The sequence below is a fragment of the Diplodia corticola genome (genome assembly GCF_001883845.1).
Source record: "Diplodia corticola strain CBS 112549 chromosome Unknown scaffold32, whole genome shotgun sequence".
Lineage (NCBI taxonomy): Eukaryota > Fungi > Ascomycota > Dothideomycetes > Botryosphaeriales > Botryosphaeriaceae > Diplodia > Diplodia corticola.
The window spans coordinates 162,577-179,223 of NW_017971511.1; the positions used below are offsets into that span (position 1 = coordinate 162,577).

The 16,647-nt window shown below is 59.0% G+C and overlaps 3 protein-coding genes across 3 annotated transcripts; 2 read left to right on the forward strand and 1 right to left on the reverse strand.

The window, feature by feature from the left end:
- Positions 1-149: 149 nt before the first annotated feature.
- BKCO1_3200050 (66s preribosome component nop16) lies at positions 150-928 on the forward strand (the record flags this gene model as incomplete). The annotated part of the gene is made up of 2 exons (XM_020274441.1): positions 150-259; positions 328-928. 2 exons carry the CDS (start codon positions 150-152, stop codon positions 926-928), a joined length of 711 nt encoding a protein of 236 aa, XP_020129469.1.
- A 6,730-nt stretch (positions 929-7,658) lies between these two features.
- On the forward strand, positions 7,659-11,261 carry BKCO1_3200051 (dna binding regulatory protein; the record flags this gene model as incomplete). Its single annotated transcript, XM_020274442.1, has 3 exons — positions 7,659-7,722; positions 7,798-11,118; positions 11,170-11,261. 3 exons carry the CDS (start codon positions 7,659-7,661, stop codon positions 11,259-11,261), a joined length of 3,477 nt encoding a protein of 1,158 aa, XP_020129468.1.
- A 3,735-nt stretch (positions 11,262-14,996) lies between these two features.
- Positions 14,997-16,356, reverse strand: BKCO1_3200052 (zinc finger ring-type protein; the record flags this gene model as incomplete). Its single annotated transcript, XM_020274443.1, has 2 exons — positions 14,997-15,259; positions 15,486-16,356. The coding sequence occupies 2 exons, from the start codon at positions 16,354-16,356 to the stop codon at positions 14,997-14,999; spliced, it is 1,134 nt and encodes a 377-aa protein (XP_020129471.1).
- Positions 16,357-16,647: the final 291 nt, after the last annotated feature.

The window sequence follows — 16,647 nt, forward strand, 5'->3', positions numbered from 1 at the left end:
TGCCCGCCCAGCTGCCGAGCGTCATTTCGGAGATACGACAGGTAGAGTCCTTATGTAATCCGCAGCCCTTATCGATAGCGCAAAACTTCGAGGGTTCTGGGGAAAAGTCACTCGCTGTCTCTGCCAACCACACCCACACTGCCGCAGCCATGGGTCGCGAACTCCAGAAGCGGAAAAACCGCTCGTCCATCTCCAAGGTCCGCAAGAAGCCCAAGTCGAAGAAGAGAGTCCTGAACAACCCCATCATCGCCGCCAACTGGTACGACACGACCTCCACCCTGCAGCAGCCCTCTGCAAACCAACCCGCTGACCGCCTTCCCCCTCCAGGAACAAGCATGAAACCCTCACCCAGAACTACCGCCGCCTCGGCCTCACCACCAAGCTGAACTCGGTAACCGGCGGCGTCGAAAAGACGGCCACCTCCCTCGAGACGCCCAACAACGTCGCCGCCCCGCTCGCCGTGAACCCCAAGACCCGCGCGTCGGCAGGCGGCGTCAAGACCGCCGAGGCCCGCCTCGAGCGCGACCCGCAGACGGGCGAGATGCGCCTCGTCGACGACGGCACGCGCCCGAACCCGCTCAACGACCCGCTCAACGACCTGGACGACGATGACGACGACGAAGCGGGCGCCGAGTGGCAGGGCATCACCCAGCACGACGCGCCCGCCGTCGACCCCGCGACTGCGGGGAAGAGCGCCAACGCCGTCGTCAGGCAGCTCGAGGAGCTGGCCACGGCCGGCGCGAAGCGCAAGGCGCCGCGCAAGCAGTCGGGGCGCGAGGTCGAGTGGCTCGAGCGGCTGGTGGCCAAGTACGGCGACGACTACGGCAGGATGAGCAGGGACATGAAGCTCAACCCGATGCAGCAGACGGCCGCGGACATCAAGAGGAGGGTTGAGAAGTGGCGCAAGTCTCGGCAAGAGGTGATTTGATTTGCGAGTGATGGGGTTTGAGGACTGCGAGAGAAAAAGTTTTCTGCATGGATTGGCGTTCAGAGGCAGAATGGCGTTCGAGTGATGTTAAAGAAGGAAGAAATTATCATAAGTACTGGCCTTATCAGACAGAATTCTGGTTATCTTCAGTCAATTGGCAGGGGACGTCTCCAGATTGGCTTGGATTTTTGGCTCATTGGGCTTTTGCATGTTTGCTGGGTTTCTCTTGGTCGATGCTACAATGCTTTTTTCAGATCTGTGCAACAGCAGCTCCGTAACTTCGATCTTTTCCGCGCCTTTGTTCCCCTTACAAAAATGTTTGAGAGTAAAAAGCTCAGTTGCAATTCCTTCCTCTACTGACTTCATGCGTTCATGCACCTGGTTCGTTATGAGTTTCGGTCATTCATTGAACTCTCTTCGTACGAGACGCACCAATAAGCCACGGCACATGTAATCGTTTGACGGACTCAAACCTGACCAGTGAAGGACCGTTTTCATTGGTTTTTTCTGCAGCCGTGAATATGCGCCAGACTCGCAGCCGCAGAGTCGATTCGTGCAGGCTTATTTCCTCAGCGGGCTCTCGAGGACTACCGGGGTGGATGGGAGATGCAGAGTATGACGGGAGGCGGATGCAAGCTGCGAGGTATGAAACTCATTCTGGACTATGTCGATCCTGCTCAGGCTTTCTTAGATCTGTTTTGCCAGCCTGATCGCTGACTATATCTCACCAAATATGCCCGGGGTTCTATTGTCACGACCATCCAAAGAAGACTTGTTCGTTGCGGATCGGGAAACCACCAAGAAAGTAAGGTGAACGGGAAGAGCAAGCCGGAGGATTCCACGACAGAGGTGAGATGGAACAAGGGAGGGCAACTCTACGCCGCCTCGGAATAGCTGCCATTGACCTATGAGACAGACGACACTACCAACAGCTGAGCAAACAGGAAACCCACAAAGCCACGGATGCAAAGCACCACGTGTGAGCTGAAGAAGGCAATAGAAGGCTAAACTTCCATAGCAAGCGCACCTGACAGGTGGACTGCACGTCGCACGAATGGAAAGTCATGACGGGAGGCGTTGCAGTTGTTGGTCACCCGCCGGAGTTTCCCTCGTGGTAGTTGACTGCAGCTCGATGTCATCTCTCCGTGCGGGTGGCACAGGATCTACCGCAGCCACTGGGGAACGTGTTGGTGCGGGTGCTGCACGCTGCTTGTTTCAGAATGACGGCTGTCGTCGATTGGATGGTGGTCAGCTCACGCTCACCACCCGGCTTGCGTGTTCTCTGCTTCTGCCGGCCGGCCCGCTCTCGTCACTCTTTCCTCCCAACATCTCTCGCAAATGGGGTCCAATAGCGATCTGGAGCTGCACGGGCGATCGCTGCAGGATGTAAGACTACTTGGCGCAGCCTTCTGGCTTTCTTCTGGCAGGTGCCGATGGTGTGTGTAAAAGAAACGAGCAAGAGGCTGCAGATTGTTTTCGCTGCTAGGGCGACATTGAGTCGCGGGGTCATCAAGACGTTCTACTACAGTCCTCGGTTGTGTCATGGAGTGACTTGTGAATGCTACTATGGGTTCTGCTAGTGACATGTTTCAAGGAGATAGATACGGTCGTTCTGGCTTCGAACTAGGGCTGAGGTGAGCCAGGAAAGATGAACAGTACCCGGCGCGTCTTCATGCTCTGTCCGCGTCATGAGAGCAAGGGATCTTTTTCTGGTGATCTGCGCAATGGGGACATACGATGCCAAGAGTGAATGTTGAAGTGTAGAAAGGCGAGACGGGCGGTTCATGCAGGCAAGAGGTGCCACGGCAGCATATGGTACGCAACATGGCAGCACCCGCTTGGCCAATCGCAGAGATGCAGGCATGAAGACGTTTTTTTCGTAGCCCTCAGAGGATTAAATCCAGACCGCGTGGTGGAGGATTTGATATGTCATCGACCAAGTCCTTTCTCTCTGATTCGTGCAGGGCGGCCTCTTTGCGCCCACCTCAAACGCGGCGCGAGTGGCTTTCCAAAGGGAAAGCACGCATACCTCATTTTCTATCCACATACTCTGATGACTGCTGCCGCATGCTGGCGCAGGGAACAACGGCTCACTCATGCGCGGCTGAGAGCCTGCAGCTGAAACCGGCTGCTAGTAAAGTCGGATTGGCCCAAGGTTCTCGCAGAGGCTCTTGATACGTTGATGAGGGCCGCTCAGCTCGCGTGCTCTTCTTCGTTGGACTCGTCGACCAGGCTCAGTGGAAAGTTTTATCTCGGTTAGGCTCGATCGGTGCGATCCGACAGCCCGTGAGGCCCTCTCCGCGTCCCACGGCCCAGGTCGCGAGAGCGATGTTTGCAGCGAAGTCAGGGAGAGTCCTAGCGGGCGTGAAGCTACGCTCGAGCCATAAAAGTGCGAGGGCGATGGGGCTGCTCGGTGTCAGTCGAGGACATGGATCAGGCAGGCGGCGTTTCAAGGCACGCCGGGCTCAGCCCCAGGGGTGGACGTGGCCTCTGGCGAGCGTTGTCTCCTGTAGCGATGGCTCGCGGCGCGGCGGGCTCTGGCGGGTCGCAGACTGTGGAAGGCAGGCGCGGGAGAGCCAGCAGCCAACCTACCTGCGACGACGGGCCCCGGCCCCAACTTGGCCGCGGGCGCTGCGCCCAGGCCAAGGGGCGCGCTTACGGCACAAGCAGGCAGAGCCGATAAGATCGCTCCAAAGGCGGCAAGTGGGGCGTTTCGCGCGAAGTGGGCTGTACATATTTTGAGAAGTGCATCATCTTTCTGCACGCCGGGGAAACTGTGGTTCAAGCGGCGGAAATTAGCGATGGAGCCTCTCGCCCTCTCGAGCCGTCCCGCTTTTGTCTCGTGCATGTCGTCCGAGGCCAGCCCTGGAGGCCCACCCGGAAGTCGGATGCCACCAGACGCGAGCACGGCGCAAAAGGATATCCGCGTGGCGATGCCGTGATAAACGGTTGAGATGCGCCCCGGTGGGTGCCATAACGTCGTTGCTGCTAGCCTCGGACAAGGCGATCCTCCTGCCCGCTGACGATTGACGTGCAGTCGGGCACTTATCCCTTGTTTTCGCCAGGCCTGCGCCGCCGGAGATCGTCCTTGATGGGTGCGCAAAGGACCTGATCCTGCAGCAGAGCCGTGAGATGGGCGCTCCCTCAATAATTGCGCCCAGCTGCATCGAGCGCGTTCGCCGCCGCGCGCTGCCCCGCCGCCAGGCCCGACGTATCAACCCGTCCCCACGCTGCACGAGAGTGCTGTGGACGGGCTCTCTGTCTGTCAACGTCCCACGTCCTCCGCCCGGCGGCAAACCCTGATCGGCGCTGCCGCATGAACTGTCCTGGAGCCACCGCCATTGCTCGAGCCGGCGGACGACCGGACGCAGCAGTCCTTGACGTCAATGCAAACAGCTGTGGCTGTTGGCGTGCAGGGCCACGGCCTCATCCGTGGAACGCGCAGGCAGGTGCCATCGTGGCCGACGCGTCCTGCGCTCCCGGCCACCGCGCACCCTGGGTACGTCAGACCGCGCCGACAAGCTCAACATTGAAGAACAATAATCGGCGGCCGGATGCTGGCAGACTGCTCGTTGATCGGGATCGCTGCTGCAGGCTGGCTGGCTGGCAGGCTGGCAGGCTGTTCTAGCAGCCATGGCGGTGGCGGCGCGGCTGCGATCAGCACGGCGAGCCTGCATCTGCGCTCTCTGGCCGTCGACGCATCACGGGTTTTGTGCAGCCTCGCCCAGCGCGCGCAGCCGCTGCCGCTATAAAATAGCGAGCCCGCTATGGGCGGAGCCTGGGGGCCCTGGCGACGCGCCTGGCCTGCGTCAACTGCGTCATTTTCGCAGGTCCAAGCGACCCCAAAGAAGCGTTGAGGGTGTGGTGCGCAGGCTGCTGAACGGCGTGCCTGGCAATCTTGCTGACCACGTCGTCTAGAGCGCGTGGGTCGCGGCGCCGAATGGAGCCTTCTCCGAACGCCCTTGGGGGTGCTTCGCTCGTCAGGTCATGTGCGGCGTTGCGCTGCGTAATGGCCCACAGCGACCCTCGGTGCGTGCTAGCGTGCGGCCGTGTCTATCCACGGCTTGGCGCCGTGGTTGAAGTTGGCGGCTGCCAGGAGCTGCTGCAACGTTGCCAGGGGCGCCGTCAGTCGGCTATCCTCTCCGGCTCCGACGCTCGCACGACGTCTACCCAGCCTAGGTGCCTGCCTAGGTCTGCTCTCTCAGCCCGCCATCTTTTGCGCGCGCGAGGTGCCATGCTGGACCGGATCCTTAGCCCAGTCGCGCCTTCCCAGGGAGAGCTGCGCCAATTTCGGTCGCTCAAGCCCGCCGGCGACAGGCGGAGCGCTAGCGGCTGCAGCATGGGCGTCCAAGCGACACCAATGGCCACGACCGGCATCAGGCAGGGGGCGCGGGCTAGCGCGGCGCAGGCGGCACGCTTTGGCTCGGGCGCCAGAAAATCTGGGGTCATCCGCCAGCGGAGCCATGGGCAGGATTGGGCATGGCCTCCGTGTCTGGCTCGTGTTCCGCGTATCATTACGATACGTACCCGTCTACCCCAGATTTCTGCCCAGATGAGTGGCAAGCACATCGTCACCGCTGCATAGGGTCCCAATGCCGCCCTAGGGAGAGTGCGGAACGGGGCAAGTGATTGACACGGCAGCCTCCACGTCGACCCCAGGGCAGCGCCAGGAGAACGTGCTGCGGCAGTAGCGGCCTCTCGCGAGGCGCCGCCGTCCATGGCGCTGGGCGAGGATGCATTGAGGGAGCAGCGCATGCGGGTCCGTCGCGCTGGAGACGTGCATGCCTGCGTCTGCCTTTCCGCATGCGCAGCCCGATCTCTCTCGGAAGCCTGGACGGCCTCTATCTCCGAAGGGAGTGATGAAGGCAGGCTGGGCGTGGTTCACGAGGTAGCTGCCGCGCTTCAGGGACGGCCGGCGCGGGCTCCGGCCAATAATGGCGCGCGTGTTGGGTAAGCCGTGCCTGCCCTCAAGCCACCGCGCCGTTGCCCGCGGGACGCTTGTATGGGGAATCCATGCTGCTGTTTGATACAGATGGCCGTTGCAACGGGGGAAAGAAGAATGACAGCAGGTATTGTCCAATGATACGAGACAGGCTCGCTTCGTGCCGAGGACGCGCGCGGGCTGGCCACGGCCGTCGCTGCCGGGCTGCCAGGCTGCCAGGCTGCTCTCTGCTCTGGGCCGGGCGTCGGCGGGCAGGGTGCGGCATTGAGGCGCGGGCAATCGTCGGCCGCGCGCTATAACGCAAGGAATAGAGACGGCACAGGGTCCGCAGGCGTGAGGGCTTGGACGAGGTCTGTCGGTGGCCAGGCAGCTGCAGGCGGCCGTTCAGTACGCAAATACCGTACCGTTCTGATCGAAGAACCCGACGCCGGATGATCGTGCATGGCCCTGCCGCAGCACGCGGCGCCGAGTCGACCCATGCTCACTCGTCAAAGCTTCTGGCTGTGTCATGCAACGCGCGCTTCGAGGGTCTGGTTCGACGCTTACACGCTCTCGCGATGGTAGAAGATCGCCTGGCCTCCATCGCACCGCACTGCTCTTGACTAAGGCGCCTGCTACCTCACTCGCCCTCCCCTTTTACGCATTCGAGACTCCCGCCTCCATCTCGTCGCCAGCCGTGCAGCCGCAAAGCTCGGGATCGGTGGACCCTCTGCAGCCAATTCACCCAGTAGCCGTCGCCCTACCTGCCCTCTGCCCACTCTGCCCGGCCGTGGATGGGGCTCGCCGTTGTTTGCTGCTAGCCCGCCCCCAGACGCTGTGTCGCAGTGCCACAGCCCGGTTGTTCTCGCGCCGCAACAGCCTGCTGCGCGCCATAGCTTCGTAGCAGACGCCGAACGCAGCGCTCGCCCCAGCCTTGGCCCGCAAGCGCTCGAATCCGGGTCGCAGCAGTGCAATTGCGACGACTCACGCATCGAGAAATTCTGGAAGCAGTCCGCAATTCAGGATCGGCTGTCCGCGCAGCCCGCATCGGATAGGCCGGTTAGTTTCAGTACGAAGTCTAAACGCCGTCTCCAGACGGCTGCGCAGCTGACTTGCTGGGCTCCGGACGGCTTGTACCCTGGCCCTGCGCTTCGCTCGGCCTCGCACCTCCCCAGCCGGCGTCCAGCCTGCAACTCTGCAACACTTGCTTACTCGCCACAATTGCTCCAGCACCGCGCCCACATTGCGCAATTCCTCTACCCTCTCTCTCAATTGCCTGCCGCCCGACGGTGCATGACCGCCGCTCCGCCCTGCGCTCGACCGTCCGCTGGCGTTGAAGCGCCCTCGAGCCGATCTTAACTCCGCCTTCCGGGTCACGCCGCAGCGAGCTGTGCATAGCTCTCCGTCCAAAGGCCCGAACGACGAATAGGTACCGTTCCTGTGCCTGCGATGCATTGATGCCCGCGCTGACCGTATGCTATGCTAGTCCGCAGCCCGCTCTCTGTCTGCTGTCCGCCTGTTGCCCGCAGCGCCCTGCCCCGCGCCCTGCACGTCCCGGCTCTCCCGCGAGCACAGCTCCCGTCCAGCAAGCTACTTGTACCCACCGAGTACTTGTCACTGCGCTCAAAGCTTCGCGCGCTGCCCACCGCCACCCGTCAGCGACCTCACCCTGGCTGCGACACGATTTCCAGCGAGCCGCTGAACAACACCGGTGGACGCGCCCGCACCAACCGTGACCGAGTTGGCGGTGTGAAGAGAGACGCACCCATAGACATGACAGAGATACCTGAAACGGCCCCCGATTCGACCATGGCTGCCCCTGTCACGGTCGACGCTGCGAATAGTGCTGGCGACGCATCTGCAGACGTGAAAGGTAAGCTCTCCCTACTCGGCACACCCGGTGTCCGACGGCGCCCTTGAGCTCCGCTAACCTCGCATCCCCTCCCAGCGTCGTCCCCTAATGCCAAAACCGACTCGTCTCAGCCTGCTCCTAACGCGAACTTCCCGCCTCCCAAGACCGACAAGCCAAGGCCACACGTGTGCGGTACCTGCGGTCGCTCGTTCGCGAGGCTGGAGCATCTGAAGCGCCACGAGCGCTCCCACACAAAAGAGAAGCCCTTCGAGTGTCCACAATGTACAAGATGTTTTGCCAGGCGCGATTTGCTATTAAGGCACCAGCAGAAGCTCCACCAGGCTGGCGCTGCCTCCTCCCGGCCCAGAAATGGTCGCCGCGAGAGCACAACGGGCATCCCGCCCAACGGTGCCGCGAACCGAGTGCGTAAGAACTCAATCGCAAATGGCGCGAATGGAGCTGTGGGAGGCGGAGCACCGACTGCACGCCCACGAGCAAACACCATAAGCCATATTGATGCTGGTGCTTTGAATAATCTGCTGGCCACGCACAATACCACATCTGCGAGAAGCCCCGGCATGCCTATGAGCCATGGTCATGGTCATGGCCATAGCCACCACCCAAGCCTCTCGGGCTTCCCTGGCTCCCACAGCTTTGATTTCCGCGGAATGCAGACCACAATGGACCACTCAGGCCACCACGGCTTGCCGAAGATCGACACGCATCTGGGCATGGGCATGGGCGGCGGCCTTCGAACGGCCCCTATTCCAGGCTTTGATCACATGATGGATCTGGATAAGCTATTTGCGTCCGGTTCGACCGTCAACCCCGCACAATTACACTTCAGCGGTTCTTTGGGTACGCCGGCCTCTCCCTTCGGCACATACCCCCCTTTCTCGGCCAGTGCTGGCATCGAGGAAGATGATTTCGACTGGATGGTCGGCTTGGAAACCTCCCTCAACCTGAATGCTGGCTCCAACAATGAGGCCGCCGTGGATGAGTCGTCCCCTTCGGCAATCAGCACCGCAAGCCAAAGCGGTTTCAGCGAGGTCATGCTCGACGGATCGAACCAGCCTGCGCACACCACAAGCTCTGTGTGGCAAGGCTCGTTGAACGCAACCTCGATGATTGACACCAGCTCGATATCGCTGGATGCGATGAACGCCGTCTTTCCAGAACTCATGGATCCGTTGAGCACCGTCTCTCCAAAGCAGCTGCAAGACCAAAACGGCGGGCAGGAAATGTACTTTTCCTCGCCACCGCCGTTGAACTCGATGAGCCCGACTGCAGGCATTCCTGGAATGCCCAATCAATACTTCCACCCACCGACTTTCAACTCTGATAGCACAAGTATAGCTTCCTCTTCAGTCAACGGCAGTGCTCGCCAGAGCTCGGTGACGTCCGTCTCAACAGATTCAATCACTGATGCCACTCGACAGTCTCTCCTCATGAGCTTGTCGCAGGCGATGAATTATAATTCCAATCAACGGAAGTATTCGCAGCCGGCTGTCAGCTCACCTCTATCGCCTGGGCCCCCTCCCACGTCATCTACGCAGCTTCTTTCGCTGCCAACCACCAGTGACCTCCAACGGTTCGTCAACGCCTACATTCAATACTTCCAGCCGCACATGCCCTTTCTGCACATTCCGACTCTTTCTTTCGATTCTTCTCTGTATTCCACCAACCCGCGTGCTGCGACTTTCGGCCACGGCGGTGGCGTTGGCGGCGGCGAATGTTTGATACTGGCCATGGCTGCCATCGGGGCGCTCTACGAATTCGAACATGCTGCGGGCAAGGAACTGTTCGAAGCCGCGAAGAAAATGATCTTGTTCTACCTCGATGAGCGTCGCCGGGCAGATGTGGCAGCAGCTATCAACGGCCTCAATCCGATGCACGACACGAGCAATCACACAACCCCCCTCTGGCTTGTGCAGTCGATGTTGCTCAACCTCATCTACGGCCACCAGTGCGGCGATAAACAAGCCAATGATGTCGCGTACACTCACTGCGCTGCTCTTGTTAGCCTAGCGAAGGCCGCAAATCTGGACCAGCCCATGGACGACAACGCCAATGGATCCAACGCGCGTAACCACGGCGATGAGATCGACATGAGCGACGACAGTCAAACTCCCAATCACTGGGCGAATTTTGACGACCACGCACAGTGGATCCGGTGGAAGACACAAGAAGAACGCAAGCGAACGCTGTACGCCGTGTTCGTGCTCTCAAGTCTCACGGTCATTGGGTACAACCACGCTCCTAGGATTTTGAATTCGGAGTTACACTTGGATCTTCCGTGTGAGGAGGATTTGTGGGCTGCGGACAACGCGCAAGCATGGGCAGCGTTGGGTGGCCAACAAGCCGCTACCCAGAAAGGTATCGCCTTCGCTGATGCGCTGACTCATTTGCTTACAGCAAGTGAGCGCCAGAGATCAAGCACGCAGGGTAGCTCTACCTGTCGCGATGAATTTCGTGGGAGCGTTCTAAAGCCGAGCACTTTTGGTTGCTACGTTTTGATCAATGCTCTCCACGTTTACATCTGGGAGACGAGGCAGCGCCACAATGGCCGGCAATGGACCACGGCCGAGACGGAGCAGATGCACAATCAGATCGAGCCCGCGCTCAAAGCGTGGCAAGCTTCTTGGAAGGCGAACCCACATCACAGCCTGGAAAGACCAAATCCTTACGGTCCTCTTCCAGCTGACAGCATCCCTCTTCTGGATCTTGCTTACGTACGCCTGTTCGTCAGCCTTGCTCGGTCGAAAGAAGGCTTCTGGGCGCGCGACTTCGACGCTATGGCAGAGGAGTTGGCAAGGGGTGATGAGATCATCCAGCACGCAGAGACGGACTCAGACAGCTCGCCCGACGCCCACTCGAACCGGAACACGGTGCCGAATAGCTCTCCGGGCGGCATCAATACCGCCGCGCCAGAGGTGATGTCGAACGGTGGCTTTACGTCAGCCAAGTCCTCCAAGCGTGAGCGCCACCTTCGCAAGGCTGCATTCTATGCTGCCGATTCGCTGTCCATGTCAGACAAGCTCGGTGTCACCTTCGCAGATTTCACATCGCGGGAGTTGCCGATTCAGTCTGCCATGTGCACGTTTGATTGCGCACAAGTGCTTGCAGAGTGGGTTGCGACAGTCCAGGAGCGTGTTGGTCGTTACATGGGCATTCTAGGCAAGACCGAAATCGACCTACATCAAGTTCCAGCGATCATGCTTCTGGAAGAAGAAGACACCAAGCTTTTGCAGAAGATCGAGGAGATCCTGAACAACGCGGAGATGAAGATTACGTTCGATACTGGAAACATGGGCTCGCCGGCCGGCATCGGCCTCCCGGCCCTCACTAATTACGGTTACGGAAGCAAGCTCCTCATGGTCACGGCTTATATGTTGGAGCATGCTGCCGTCTGGCCTGGTAAGCCCGCCAAAGTGGATCGTTAATCGATTGATTGCTAACAGACTTTAGTGACTCATGTTATGGCGCGCGCGCTCGAAGCTCACGCCAATCACGTGCACGCTAGAGCCGAGAGTTCCATCACTGCTAAAGCGACACGGTGATTACCGGCTGCTTGCAAATCACTCCCAGGTCACGCCAAAAAAAAATAAAAAATCTGTATGGTTCCGCTTTCACGATTAATGCATCGATGAACAACAGGGTAGCCTTGGGCAGCCGCATACACGTATTTACGTGGCCAGCATCGCGGCTTCCGAGCGCATCAGGGAAAGGCGCACTTTCATCGGACCATCTTGCACTTTGGATACCCCATAACGCCTTGTATATGTATGGCTCCGGAATAACGGTCTTTCGTCCAAGTAAATACACCACGCTCATGACCGGATGACGATAAACGCCAAGCGCCGTGAGAAAGGAGAACCAGGACACGTCTTTGTCAATTTTACCTGGTTGAAAAATGTCTATCGATTCGCTGTCGTATATTTTTGTGGGCTTGACTGCACCGTTCAGCTCACTGCCAACGATTCTTTCCATTCTGGGCGGCTTTGGTTCTTTCTACGCACTATTTCTGAGCGGACGGCTTCTTTCCGTCGGACATTCAGCCATTCTTGTCTTTACTGGCTCTGCCGTTCTTCGGCGTGCGGATAAAAGTTGTAGTGAACTACTGAAGGAGAAAGCAAAAGGTGGGACGCGAGGAGGTTCCATGCGAATTGAAGTTTGGTGTTTTTCCGATCTCCTCAAGTTTCTACCTCGCGCCTGCAATATCACGCGGCCACGACCAGTCCACGGGCAAAATGGCTGGATTCCTTCTCTTTGCAGCTTCTTGATCTTAGTTTTGGCTACTGTCTTGAGCTCTCTTCATATGCTTGCGAGCTTGGTTTATTCACTTGACAGTTTCCACAGTTTCTTCATTCATCACACCTCTGCGGACGCTTTGCTCAAGATGTCCCATCTCGGCGCAGAAGGCTCGGATGCGTCTACAGGATGGGTAGGAGGAGGTGTAACACGATGGGTACGGTACGGAATGGAGTTGATTTCATTGTAAGGGCTTTGTTATTTCAACTCTCATGAAGCAGTTGCCAACTATTCGCTCAACCGATGCCTTCCTATGCAAAGCTTTCGCCTGTTTGTCCATCCTATCCCGATTCTACTTCAATGGAGAAGAGGGGAATGAAGAGGCAAAGCAGGATAGAAAACTTAAGAAAAATAGAAAAAAAAAGGGGGGGGGACGGTATGTAACACGAGGTGAGCGACGAGTAATTGGAGTGGTTAGCTGGTAGCGGTACATAGCTGGCCCCAGACAGCCATGATGAAACGAAAGCTTCCTTCTTCACTCCAATTTGCAGTCTTTTCTTATGCGGTAAGCTGTTTGCTACGTCATGATGCCATTGTTCGTGACGCTACCGAACCGGCTGGTCAAGAGGCTGTATTGACGCCGTTGGTCGACCACTAGTGCACACCATTCTCAGCCTCCGAAGGTCTAGAAACCATTTCTCGTCGACGCGAGCCAACCTCACCGGTCCAGCCACCGAGGTAATGTTACGAAATGCACACTACCCTACCGTTGCTACCGTCAAGCAGTCCAGTTTCTTTTTCTCCAAACGCTAAGCAGCCGCATGGCACAAGGTGAGCGGTTTTTCTCTGGCTGGCCAATGAATTCGGTTCAAAGCCGTGGTCGGGAATGACGGGGGGCCGAGGCATGCAAGGCATGCAGTGATGTATGTACACAGTACATACATACCGCCATAATCCGTCACCGCACGGGACCCGCTAAAACTCTCACGATTGCTTTTCCTTTGCTGCCGGATTTATTTCCGCCCCACGAATGCTGCCGTCCTTTCTCTCTCTCTCTGCAAATTTCCCCTTCCGCATATTCTCTGTTATTCCCGCTTCGCCGGCGCTCCGATCCTCCTCTACCGGAGCCTTTGCCACCCGCTCATCCGCGCTTGTGACGCAACAATCACATCCCCAACGCCAGCCTGCCGCCAACGCTAGGGAAAGAGGCAAATCATCCTGACTGTGTCGGAGTCACAGGTGGCTGGAGCCAAGTCAGTAGTGACGTTGTTGCATTGTTGTTGGGCCGAGGCCGTGGGGTGTGGGGGGGTTGGGCTAGGCAAGGTAGCAGCAGTGGTAGTTAGTGTGAGTGTGATGCTGGGGGGGCCGTTAATTAATCATCGTTATACCATACGGACGTACAAAACAAGAAAAAGACGGCGCGGGATGGGATGCGTTGGTTGGGGGCGCTGGTGGGAAAGCAACAGTGGTCGGACAGCGACGATCCGGGCGGACGATCCGGGATCATATCGCATTGCCCTTTTCTGGTTTCGCCCCGTGGCGTCACTCGCCCCTCTTGCACGCTCTCTTTCTTTCTCTCTCTCTCTTTTTCTGCCTCTTCTGGCTCTGTTGGCTTGAGGGGGCATAAACTAGGCCCTTGTATGTATTAGCAGGGTCGGTCGAGGACAACGCCACCAACCCAAGAAAAATCTGACTGCTTATTATCTCGCTACTGCTAGTGGGGCTCGTCCTGCTTGCCCTGCCCTGCACACTGTCCTGCCCTGTCCCTTCATTGCCCTGTCTGTCTGTCCTGCCACGCAATAATGCACCGCCATCATGTTCCTCCCCCCACCTCGCATTGTAGATCTCGGACGTCCGAGCAACACGTTCGGGAAAGCGAAAGACAAGATGATGAGAGCCGGAAAGCGTCGGCTCAAAGATGGGAAATTGAACTTTTTCTTGTGCTTCTCTGCAACATTCCCGCCGTTGAGGATGATGATGATGACGATGATGATGATTGCGGTTGGTCGCATCCCGTCTTGCGCGGCTAGCGCCTACTAATGGCATGGCCTTGTTCGCTATTGCAGCTTCGGTTATCAACATGCTGCGGACATCAGTGGGCAAAAGATTCACATCCCAGATTGACTCTGCGCGAATTGATAGTTCGAAGACGTATGGCTACCCTTTCCTACGACCGCACTTTCTCCGTGACCGTTCCCCTTACAGCTGCTGCTTCTTTGCCTTGTGTGGCCGGAACGATCGTATGAGCGCTGTAACGCTAGATATGCACGCGGTAAAAGACGGACGAATGGGCTGCGGAAAATTGTGGGTGCCTTCACACCCGCTTTGATCTCTATTCTCTTTCACGCATACACGCCCACGCGTACGATGCCGGACGCCGACTTTGTTTCCCAAAACGAACCGGTAACGCCAAAACCCCATCGCTCCCAATTGCCGCAATATATCCGCCGTGCCGTCGCCCGCGTTTGCCGCTGCTGGCTCCGATGCTGCGCCGCCCAGAATTTCCCATTATAACGCCCTAGGCTATGCAATGCAACGCGAGATTGAAAAAAAAAAAAGAAGAAGGGAAACAACGGAAAAGAATGAAAAAAAAAGAATGAAAACAATGGGGAACGTCCTGGTGCCATGCCAAGTCTCCTCGCATCTCATCACTTCCCAAGTCAAGTCGTTCGTCGTGGGTTTTCCAGTCCGGCAAACCCGCCCACGCTCACGCCACCACCGTCGAACGGTTGGGCCATCTCTCTCCAGCACTCGTCTTACCCCAGAATGCTCTATTTTCGTTCACATGAAAAAACTCGACCCACTTCCCCACGCCCGCCCCTACCCTCAGCCTTTTTTATTTTTCCTGCTGCGGCGCGTACCCAGCAGCGGGACTCCATTTCCTCGCCCCGGCTCGGTTCGACCTTGCCCTCAGCCGATTGCGTGACGGAAGTGGCTCAAGTACCGTTCCTTGCCCCTCCCCCCCATCCACGCGGAGCTGGGGCCGGGCCAAGGGCCGGGCTGATGAATGGGCATCGTCCGTCGAGGGGAGGACGCGCTTATTATCATGCCGACGCAGAACTGGTGGCGCTGCCGGCGGCGGTGGTTCCTGCTCCTGCTCCTGTTCCTGCTCCCGCTCCTCGCTGACGGCGCGGCTGCGTCGCCAGGCCCCTCTGCATCAGGAGCAGGGGGATGATGTCGCCCGTCTTGGTGCGCGACAGCGCTTTGCGGCAGACGGGACACTGCGAGCGCTTGGGTTCGCCCGGGCCGGCGCGTTGCTCGCCGGCTATGAGGGCCTCCATGAGACAGGCGTGGCAGAAGACGTGGCCTGCGAGATGTGACGAACGCGGGGTTAGTGACATGTTTGGTGTGGTGAGGGCCGAGAGGGAAAGGGTACAGCTGAGCTGGGGCGGCGGCCGGCAAAGGCCGCGCGGTGATCGTTGATGGGCAAGGTCGGTCGGTTCCCGAGGAAGCTACAGCTCCGTGGGGGTAGAACTGGGGAAAGGCCGGGGAATGGGGGAGGGACGTGGGGGGGAAGTGACGGAAAACCTTACCGCATGCAGTCGCCGTGAGGTCGGTGGGCGTGTCCATGCAGATGACGCAGGTGATGCTCGTAAGGGTCGTTGGCGCGTCGGCGCCGTTTTGCGACTTCTGCTGGGCCTTTACTTGCTCCGCGCGTTGCTTCTGCAGCGCTTCCGCCAGAGGTGTGTCGTCGTCTATCAGGTCTATCCGCTCGATTTCCTCGACCTCGTTCCGGGCCGTGGCGTTGCTCGGCCCGCTGCCTCGTCCGCCGCCTGCTGTGCTGCTGCTGCTCCCGTCGTTTCGCCTGGCTCGTTTTGGGGATGGACTGAGGGGGACGAAGAGAGGCGAGGTGGCCTCACGCTTGCGATGGCTGCGAGGCGGCATGGGAGAGGTGGGCGAGTTGGTCGAGGTTGGACTTTCGGCGGTGGGTTGCTGACGGGAGTGGAGGGTGCGGAGAGTAGAACGTTCCTGGCTGATGGGCGGGGTCTGCTCGCGCGTGAGGTCGACGTAACCGTGGTTCCGACCAGACTGCGGTGAGGGCATCCGCGGAGGATAGTGGGAAAGTGGCGATTGTGGTGGGCGAGGAAGACTGTACGGCGCGTGGAGATGGCGACTGGCGGTTCGCTGGGTAGCTGCACCGTCGTCTCCACGATTCAGGACCTGGGCGAGGAAATTGGAGCGGCTGGGTTGCGAGGCGTAGGTGGAGTTGTCGAGGTCGGAGTCGAGGTCGTAATGGGTGTGCATGGGCGGCAGGGTCAAGTGCTGGACGGCGTCCTGGCGGGCGGGCAGCGAGCGAGTGTCGGGGATGGCATCGGGCCAGGACCATGAAGAGTGTTCGCGCAAGAGGCCTGGGGGCTGCTGGCGAGAGGACTGGTTGTTGGTAGCGAACGGACTGCCCGACATGGCGGCGATACAATAGCAAGTTATGGAATGCGGTCGCAGAAAGGCAATGGGGCACACGAGAGCAGCGGCGGTGTTTGCAGTAGGGGCCAGCCTCGGCCCTCGCGGTCTTCCTTTCCTGGCAATCCCTGGGATTGCACTGGATAGAGCTCAGGTTCTGGAGGAGGCGAGAGCGGCCGCGCAGGGCGGGCTCTAGCACAGCTCGCGCCGCGGCCGGGCCTCTGATTCCACACATGACGCGCCCAAGACAGCTCCACCACCCGCCGCCCGCTTTCTGCGAACACCCAACGCTGC